Below are 10,764 nucleotides of genomic sequence, written 5' to 3'. Positions count from 1 at the left end.
CTAATACAAAGTTTCATCGATACCGAGCTTTAATAAGTTTGTAAGCAACAGTGTATCGGAGCTTTAATGTGTTTGTAAGCGACAGGCTATCAGAGCTTTAATGCGGTTGTAAACAACATGCTTTGGACGATAAAAACCGCTGAAATAAGACAACAGTTTAAATTTGAACGTTGAAAGCAACCGGATTTTATTGCCATTTGATAAAACCCATCCCATTTTTGTTTCTAATTATCAAATTATTATCCGACTATAGGTATTGTGGAAGGTATATACTATAATATGTATTTATAGTAGAAAACATCTTCTGAAAGTTTCAGATGAATGGACTGAGCAATTAGATAATTGACATTCGATCGATAGTAAACATGGATTTCCAGAGAGCATTCGATACTGTTCCGCACAAAAGACTTTTAAGCAAAATTTCATCATATGGAATCAGTGAGGAATTTATCAAATGGATGGCCAGTTTCATTATCAACAGGAAACAGAGAGTCACTCTAAAGGGCAAACATTCCTACAGGAGCAATGTATCCTTCGGAGTTCCCCAGGGATCGGTACTCAGACCAACATTTTTCGAGATCTACATAAATACCCACCTGATACTATTCAGTCGGATGTGTATCTCTCTGATGACGACGACACAAAATTATTGAGATGTATACAGGGAAGTGCTGATGTAAGTTAGCTTTAAGATTACCTGGATCATCAGTCATCTTGGAGTGATAAATGGCTGTTTAAATTTCATCCCCCAAAAGGCAAATCAATGCACATTGGCAGGCACAACGATGAATGGAAATATTATCTAAAAAATGAAGAATTACACGAAGTCGACAATAAAAATGAATTGGTAGTAATTATAGATCAATCTCTTTCTTTCGATGAACATATAAGTACCCAAGTTAAAAAAAAAAGCAAACTCTATGTTTGGATAAACAAGGCGGTCTTTTAATTTTCTTAATGAATACAACTTCCCGTTCGTTGCTGTACCAGACACTAGTTAAAGTCCTTCTTGAATACGGAAATGCTGTATGGCACCCGTATAAAGTTAAACATACTGATATGATCGAGGCTGTACAACGGAGGACAACTAACAGTAACCTGGATTTGGGGGACATGTCCTATTCCAATATACCAACACTCACTTTCAGAGGGATAAGGGGCGATGTGATTGAAATCTACAAATTGACCAGCAATATCAGCGATAGTTAGGCTGCGGACTTTTCTGAAACTCTGTAGTGACGACGTCCAAAGACAGGAAACAAGAGGACCTGTTAAACAGTTATTTCCGCTGCATTCTCGACTTAGAAACCTTGTTTTAGCACCAACAGTAAATTCTTTCAAAAAACCGACTGGATAGGTCCTGAGAAGATCAAGAACTTTTATATAACTATACTTGTGAAATTATTTAGGAATTCGAACTGTTGTCACCATTTATTGATTGTATTTATTGTTTTCACTGTATTTTGTATTCCAGTATAGAGGATCAACAGATACTGTACTGGTAATACATTAACTTAAACCCACTCTGTATCTTACTTGACACTCAGCTTCTAAATTCTTAACAGTTATTTTTAACACAACAAACCAAACATGCGTAACTCTACCAAATTTATTGCACAACATTACGTTTATTTGTTTTCATTGTTTTAACGAAAATCAATTTGTGTAGTGGAATATCTTTTGCGTATCTAAAATTAACAACCTCATTAAACAAAGACCAACATGTAAGAAAATTAAATGTGTTGAAATTACGTCTCACTTTGCAGTTCTGATCTCAACCTGTCCCATTATAAAGGACCGTTGTGGTATTGATTTCATTGTATGATATCCATGATTAACTATGACCTAGTTTAAAGGCAAATAAGACGATATATAGTCAATACAATTTAAATAGGTATATATCCAATTCAACCACAATGTTAGAGATACAAATACAGTAGTGTTCAAGAACGACATCCATTGCTACCTTATTGTTAATATACCAGTTTAACGTTTTGAGTTGCTAAACATTTAACATGAATAAATATCAGAAAGAAAAAAATGTATTTAAACTAACAGGAAAACCTATATACACTAATAAATGAAATTTATCGAACATATTGAAGGAATTCTTGTGAACTTTTGTATTAGGAAAATCAATGAAAACCATAGCCGTTAACAAAGTTGTCCAAAGTCACGTGACTTATAACGGAACATTCCACCAGGTTTCTATTTATTTAAGAAACGAGAAAGTGACAGTTAAAGTATCTTGGGATTACTGGATATAATAGTATAGGATATGTGAGTTGTATAATAATGCTGTATTGGATGTGTCAAAAATAATGAATTTACAATGGATTGACGATTCCAGGACTTGTGTATACATCGTGGACTTATTGAATTAGGTTTGAATTCAGATTCCATATTAGGCCCTAATGGGGAAAATCTCCGGTCGTTAGTTTCCAAATTGAAGACGCGATGTTTTGTAACGACTACATGTATGTGTTATTGACTTGTTTAGAATATCAAAATGATTACGAATGTGTATATGCCTAAAGTTTGTGACGTCATATCAAAATCATTATAAATATATTAACATTTGATAATGACAATGAATAATGTGCTTTTAATTTGAATGAAAACAAACTAAAGAAATTATATCCGCTATGGAGTTTGAGTGTTCAGAATTATTTGCGGTGATAGCTGAGAAATCACCCGATACTCCCAATCTAAGTCTACACATCATAAGAAATGGATTAGATGTTAATCTGCGGAGTTTGAAGGGAGGAAATTTTCTCCATCATATTGCCACTAGCTACGAAAGAGAGGGCGATGCAATGACATTAGTACCAATTGTGTTTCAACTATCGAATGCCGGGATTCGAGCCAATATCCAGGATACCGAGGGAGCTACAGCGCTTCACATATCAGCGACTAGGTTTGGAGGTCATCAACTTGTGAAATCACTACTAATGATCGGAGTAGATCCCAACATTCGGAACTCCTCGGGAAAAACAGCTTTGGAGCTTGCAAAGGATTGTGATCCATATAGCTTCAAGACGATAAAGGTATATTATTAACGTCACTCTAATACGAATGTAATATGAATTAAAGAAAGAGAAACACTCATCTGTTATACGTTCATCCGTTTTATCCGGGTATTGAATTGACACATTCCAAAAATAATAATATATCTATCTGATTAAAGTATATGTGCCTGACAATTATACCAAGTCGGTTACATAATGTGTAAATTTTATCTGGTAGACCGCCGTTTACGTTTATACCTTGTCTTATTCCTGTTGACCTTTTAAAGCATACTATTTGAACAATCGGCGAAATATCAATGTCCATATTTTACTTTTGCCGATATGCGAAAATACACGAATGGAAAGATTCAGAATTTATATATAACGTCAAGATTTCCCAATGATAACAAAGACAGAATAATGTAAAGACAATCACATGAAAGTGTCGATCTCGGAGGCTGTGCTTTCATGACAAAAACAACGAAGTATACCAACATAATAAAACCATAATTCAAACTCAAAATCGAATAAACGTGGGCAGGAATGAATATGTTTCCCATTGCATTGTTTTATTTTAAAACAAAGATGTGGCGTATCGATAATTAATAGACGATGTCAAAAAAATGGAAATGCTGAGCTTTTAGCATATGAGAAATATTTGTTAGTACACACTTTCAGCAAAACAACATAGTTGTATTTTTTGTTACGCAAACTAATATATATGGTATTATTTTGTAGGTGATACTTGTGAATTGTTTTACATTGTTCCTACTAGGTTTATCAACAGGGTATTTGGAAAGCTGTTATAGAAAGATCTACCGAATCTATTATGATCTTGATTGGGTCCTGGTGTAAGACTGACGATGAACGCAACGGCAAGAAACTGATGGATGTATGTAGTCTAGTTTGTGATGAGGAAACTCAGGACCTACTCCGTAACAGTGTCCCTGTGTACAGACTGGCACACGCGGTTTTGGCCAAGGACAAGAAACTTGTAAGGAAGATTCTCAAATCGAACAAAACTTTAGATGTGAATATGAAAAACATGACACACATCGACCCGTATGGACGGCAAGTAGCACTTCCGTTGCTTGGTGAGGCTGTCTTCCTGTACATGCGCAGTATGATACAGAAGTTGATTAACTATGGAGCCGATGTCAATGAAACGGTGGATGACACAGAGTCCTCTGAGCCCCTGTTTTTGTTTCTAATGAGAACATTGCCGTCGACTACAAATGCCTTTGAGATTTTGGAAATCATTTTAGAAAATGCTGATGATAAATTTATAAGATCATCTTCCTCGGAAATTCTCAACATTATTAGTGATAAAGATTATCCATCATTTCTTATTGACCTTTTGACCTCTAAAGGACTACAGTTCTTCGAACGAGACCAGGATGGACGTTCCTTAACAGATCTGATCTATCTAGAAAATGTCGATGCTGATCCACAATTTCTTCGGACCCGTATGGCATTTGTCAACCAGCTTATCATCGACCGGGCGCTGGAGGGGGATGTACAATTCTTGGAAAAGCTTGCAAATGACTCCTATGACCTTAGATCGGTGGAAGACAAAAACGGAAAAGACCTGATTAGTATCATCATGGAAGACGGTAAAAATGCACATATGGTCGACATCTTGGGATATCTTCTCGAGTATCAGGTAAATAAAGTTAATTATGAACCATGACAAGGCCATTTACGAAAAATGATAACATATTAATGAGTTAAAAAAGACTGCTAAAACGGATAACCTAAAAATGAATAATTACGTTTTTTTTTTTTACTTTAAGCTACCAATTTAGTTGTAAAAATGGTAAAAAAAAGTTAAATTCGGAGGAATGTTGACAGGGTTGTTCAAACCATTCCGACAAGATTTGGGCCAATTCCGCACCCTCTATCCTGTATAAATCTGCTGCAATATGAGAAAGCACCTTGAAGCATTGACAAAAAAGTTGAAATAAAGTTATTTAATGTAAAAATAATGTATTCTTTACAAAACTATATATTTGCTTCATTCTCCACATATCTTTCATACCTAGACTTCCACAATTTTAAATTTTCAGGAACACATGGGTTAAAGGTCGATCAACTTCATTAAATCAAAGTTTCCTCGAGACGACTTCAATAAAAGCTATATGTCAAAGCCAAACAAATTCATTATATAATCGAAAACATTTTTTTCATTTGCTAACCATTCTATTTGAAAGCAACAATATATATATGATATATGTGCTGGGTGGGGTTAGACAACAATGATACTAACATCTAGTCAATTAAGAAGATTGACAAAACATATTGATCATATCATAATGAGAGACATACCACAAAATTCGAGAAAAAAAAAGTAAAAACTCCTTGAGTTTAACGGTTTTATAAATAAATTAGCACGTAAATCCTCTAGTATAATACAGATTGTTTAGTTTGCTATATGTTAACGCATAGATAGAATTATAGCAATCATACTTTTCAGTCCTTTTTAACTATAGCATTAACAGATTTGTTCCGAGGGTCCTATAGCAATCAATAAATTATCAGATACTTTTATTTTACCCGTCATTAAAACAATCGTTTAATGTTATATTATAGAAGAAACAACATAAGTATATATCGGAGTGACATAGCTATGTAACTGGTACAGACAACAGACTCTCATACTTGTAAGTTTTTTTTTTTTTTTTTTTAGGTTAAATTGTCAAGTAAATGCACAAATGGATTCGGAACAAGTTATTAAAACTTCTGAACCGCCCTTCCCTTACATGCATTAAAACAACAACATACGATGAACCTAGACAATAACCATTCATTTTACACCGTAAAAATTTAATCTTTAACGGAATTATTACTTACAGTGCGTTATAAGAAAGCTGCATCATGCTGTTACAATCGGCAACCTTGCAAAGCTGAAAGAGGATATTACACCCAAGTTATCGGTATGTCGTGACATGGGAGGGCGTGGTCTACTTCACAAAGCAGTCATGTTTGAGCGGAAATACGTCATCTCCTACTTGTTAAAAGAGTTTCCGGCCACCATGAAGATTCGTGATAATGTATGTAAACTGTTGCCATTGATATTGGTATAATAAAGCATCTTAATTTATTTTGAAATTCCAAATCGTTCATTAACCGAATTAAAAAAAAAAGTGTTGGTATGGTTTGTATGTCGGCATATTTAGGAAAATCAACGACTATTCATCTAACGTTAGAACGTCGGACTAAACTGCATCAGAAACAGTTTTAAACTCGTTGTACTTGGAATATCTGTTACTACTCGGTTAAGCCATGTGGTATGTTTAAATCAATATGTGGGTTTCTTTGATTAATATAGAATATGTTTATATAAACCTTCCGATCACCGAATAGTTTACAATTGTCCTTCGGTCGACAACACTCTGTTCTACTGAACTTACATGTCTGCGTCAGATTTTGCTTATAAATAACTTTAATGATTTTGATCGATGGTACTCTGTCATGATTGACGAGCTGATATAGCTAATATAATATATTACTGACGTACGAAATATCAAATAGCCATGCTGTATTACAGTGCCACAGAACTCCGCTTCACTGGGCTGCTTGTCTGAAGGAACCGGAAGTGGAGAAAGTTCTCGTGCATCTTGGCGCTGATGTCAAGGCCGTAGATAAGGTATACTATTCAACCTCTCAACTTGTCGTTAATGGGATTATGAATGCCATGTTATGTCAGTTTAAGCTTCTCATTCGAATCACGTGTTAATATTGTCGCGAAATTGGAAAAGCAAATATTTCAGTGACGTCAGGATGGTCCATCAATATCTTTATGCTGACGACACATATACAATTCCACAGGGACTTAAGAATTTGTTACAGTCTACATGTATTTGTTCCTTCCCTAGTGTGTATTTTGAGGCGTTTTGGGTGGCTAGATTAAAGTTCGGTAAAAATGACACCCAAGATGTTCATATGGTGTTCAATTTTTACCGAATTTTTATCCTGCCCCCCCCCCCCCCCCCCCCCCAAAAAACGTCTCAAAATGATGTGCTATATACACTAGGGAAGGTCCAAATACATGTAGACTGTAACAAATTCTCAAGTCCCTCTGTACAATTCCACATAGCAAATAGTAATATTACGGAAGTCTTTTATCTCTATAAACATATACATATGTTGATGATAACTAAACCGATTCGGTTATTCAGTTCATCAAAATAACACTGCTCGTCTCCATGTTTAATACAATAAATAAAGGCAATACCTCTCTCTGGACATCAGTGGTATTCTAATTAAGGAAGATTTTTGTTTGTTTTAGGATGGAAAGACTCCAGCAGCTTACAGGAAGGAGTCAGATGTTATGTACAAGTCGATGGTGACCGAGCGTAATACAGACCATGGCCTGGACGTTTACTTACTCAAGATTTATCAGGAAATGTCAAAAGCCATAACATCTGGAGACCTTCCGAGTGTCAAGAACATTCGGAAGTTCATGTTTAGTGACGTCACATTGGATGAAGTGCCAAACAAAATGCACCAAGTCGAGGCTCCATATAGAGATCTTGTCTCCCTATGTGTTGACAATAATGAGGATATGATTGGAGAATATTTGCTGGAGGAAGGTGCTTCCTGGGATATCAAGGTAGGGTTCCAATGACGGTGTCTTGTTAGTACAATAAAAGCTGATGATGGAACTGAACCGTATCTCAGTTTCGTCGTTCCAGGAGTCCTCAATAAAAGTAGGAGTCAAGATTGTCAAACTTCTAAAGGGAAGTCAGAAAAATAATCAAGACCATACACAGAAGTTGTATAGATAACAGGTGGGAGTTGGGTTGGCGGTTTGGGGTGGGGTGTGTTTGGCAATTTGGTATTGGGTATAGGGGTGGGGTGTGTGTTTGGTAATTTGGTATTTGGTATAGGCGTGGGGTGTGTTTGGTAATTTGGTATTGGGTATAGGCGTGGGGTGTGTTTGGTAATTGGGTTCTGGGTATAGGGGTGGGGTGTGTTTGGTAATTGGGTTCTGGGTATAGGGGTCGGGGTGTGTTTGGTAATTGTGTTCTGAGTATAGGGGTGGGGTGTGTTTGGTAATTGTGTTCTCGGTATAGGGTTGGGGTGTGTTTGGTAATTGGGTTCTGGGTATAGGGGTGGGGTGTGTTTGGTAATTGGGTTCTGGGTATAGGGGTGGGGTGTGTTTGGTAATTGGGTTCTGGGTATAGGGGTGGGGTGTGTTTGGTAATTGTTCTGGGTATAGGGGTGGGTGTGTTTGGTAATTGGGTTCTGGGTATAGGGGTGGGGTGTGTTTGGTAATTGTTCTGGGTATAGGGGTGGGTGTGTTTGGTAATTGGGTTCTGGGTATAGGGGTGGGGTGTGTTTTACAACCAAATCTAAAGTTTGGTAAAGGTATATTCTATCCCGTGTACTCTGGTGTATGACCTTTTTGCTATTTCAGTACTCAGATGGTACTATGAAAATTCCCTTACTTGATGTCGTCACGGAGAAAGGGCTTCATCTAATGGCGGACTGGATTAAACGGACTTTGGAAAAGCCAAAACACGAATCGCCGAAGGTAAGTATGATCTAAACTATTCCAAATATGAACCACGTTGTTATTCGATATTGTTTTATTGTCTGAAGCGATGCAGTATTCGATAAGTATGTCGTGTTGTAACCCGCCATTTAAAAGTGACACACTGTCTGGTTCAGTAAATACGACGTCATTACCATACATTGCAGTAGATGGGTATTTGTTTGTCCCGAGTTGATACAATATTCCACGTGAAGTGAAAACTGACCCATGCCGAATTAGTAGACTTACAAACAAGTCCGGTTAGATAAATAAAATATTCTCGTTTCAGATTTCGGCGAGACGGGCGTCTATAAAACCTCAAAAATTGGGAACGTCAACTGATGACGCCATGAATGAAGTGCAATCTACATCCCGGAAGTCAAGTGTCGCGGCGGGAAGTGTCAGTGAAATCCCACCGAAGAGCTGCTCTTGTGATATATTGTGATTACTGTTTGGTGTGTTGGATTATGACTTTAAGTGGCTGATGTGTACAGTTACATGGATGATGGAATGTCCACAGATTACAGAGTGGTCCCCCGATCTTTCAGTTACACCAATCATTCTGAGACATATTTTATATCCCGGGGAAACCGTAGTTAACCGGGCAATTTCCAATTGCGTTTCGTTTTTCCTTTCAGTTTCTTCCGCTAATTATATCAACCAAAACTAGTATATTCTAGCATCAGTAACTATATTTTTTCTAAAAGAGTATTAAACGCAAAATAGTGTTCATTGTCTAAACCAAATACCTTTATTACGTACAAGGACAAATTCGACAGGAGCGATTCCTTGTGTTGTGGCACCAATGACGGTCATAATGAACGGCAAATACAATATAGGAAAGGGACTAAGACATTCCGAACGAAAGTCCGAAAATTTTATTTAGGGCAACACAAAGTGTCTATACATACATTATTTCGAGCACCACATACATACATTATTTAGGACAACACAAAGTGTCCATACATGCATTGTATCATTAGACAGAGGATATGTTGAACTTCCGGATAAGGAAAAATAGAGACGAAATAACCATATGATTTTATGATCATTTTTATGCATTAGTTCACAAACATTATATTGCTTGAAATGTTCGAACGTGTTGTCCAAATATACATGGATTTCGTATATTTAATCATATATTCGTCTGATTTAGCTTTAAGGAGTTAATGAATGCTGTAATATTGACCATTTTACCTGTTTCTTCATAGCTTTTTATCGTAACATCTCTTTGTCCAATTCTACAGTAGTTTAGTTTGTTACTAAAATTACCAAAAGGATTTGGTTAAGAAATAAAAAAATTATCAAACTGGGATATCAGAAGATTTTTTTTAAGCGAATTCTACCAAATAGAGTAAGAATTCTTCTACTCCAAATTTTAATGAATCCTTTGAGCTTTACCAATTTTCATTTTTATCTACATCAAATCATTCCCCAATGTATGTAACAGTTTTGAGCCCCACTTTAGATCGAAGTTTGATAAAAATGTATCTTGTCTTTATTTCTTACTAACAATTCAAATGACCTGAGTGTTGTTAACATACATTGATCTTAGGTCTTAATATGTCTGTATTTGCGTTTTATCCAGAAAAAAATGGTGACAGACAGATACATTATTGTACAATGTTTTGAGACTTTTCCAATAAAATTCTATGATATGGAGTCTAAGGGTAAGAACATCATGCCTGGTGTTTCATTTCCCTCTGTATTGCATAACATCATACAATAAGATGGCGTCCTCTCCAGTTTGACATCCTGTGAAAATTCTAGTTGATCATGGTTTATCACTCTCGGTCTCCAACGGCTATCAAACTATCGCTATACGACAGGTCAAACGAAGGGACGTAACTCTGATAGATAGTTCTATGTATAATAACTAAAGCTGACACGTTATATGTAATGTTTAGTAGGGAAATATGTCGTATAGAATTCGACACAGGACCAAGAAGGGCCACCTAGCCGCGCCTGTGTTTGTCGAGGGAGCTGTCCGGCACTAGACTCAACCGAGGCATTCTGATCTATCAGAGTTACTTCCCTTCGTTTAACTTTGATTTGACGATATACATTTGACAAAAGTGATATGATATTTGATAATAGTGATATGTATCGGTTATTTGATAATAGTGATATGTATAGGATATTATGATAATAGTGATATGTATCGGATATTATGATAGTGATATGTATAGGATATTATGATAATAGTGATATGTATCGGTT

General features: G+C 36.2%; 1 protein-coding gene across 1 annotated transcript; it reads left to right on the top strand.

Moving 5' to 3' along the window:
• The first annotated feature begins 2,244 nt into the window (after positions 1-2,244).
• LOC117314636 (poly [ADP-ribose] polymerase tankyrase-2-like) lies at positions 2,245-9,854 on the top strand. Its single transcript, XM_033868715.1, has 7 exons — positions 2,245-3,047; positions 3,784-4,671; positions 5,861-6,058; positions 6,556-6,654; positions 7,297-7,620; positions 8,428-8,544; positions 8,834-9,854. Exons 1-7 carry the CDS (start codon positions 2,646-2,648, stop codon positions 8,987-8,989), a joined length of 2,184 nt encoding a protein of 727 aa, XP_033724606.1. The 5' UTR covers positions 2,245-2,645; the 3' UTR covers positions 8,990-9,854.
• The last annotated feature ends 910 nt before the right edge of the window (positions 9,855-10,764 follow it).

Source organism: Pecten maximus, chromosome 16 (genome assembly GCF_902652985.1).
Source record: "Pecten maximus chromosome 16, xPecMax1.1, whole genome shotgun sequence".
NCBI lineage: Eukaryota > Metazoa > Mollusca > Bivalvia > Pectinida > Pectinidae > Pecten > Pecten maximus.
This window is presented reverse-complemented; position numbering and strand designations above follow the sequence as displayed.

Bases quoted from the DNA above. Each gene is read 5' to 3' on its own strand.
- LOC117314636 (XM_033868715.1), top strand. From the start codon at position 2,646: ATGGAGTTTGAGTGTTCAGAATTATTTGCGGTGATAGCTGAGAAATCA. The intron at 6,655-7,296 runs GTATACTATTCA...TGTTTGTTTTAG, and splicing joins ATGTCAAGGCCGTAGATAAG to GATGGAAAGACTCCAGCAGC. The intron at 8,545-8,833 runs GTAAGTATGATC...TTCTCGTTTCAG, and splicing joins CAAAACACGAATCGCCGAAG to ATTTCGGCGAGACGGGCGTC.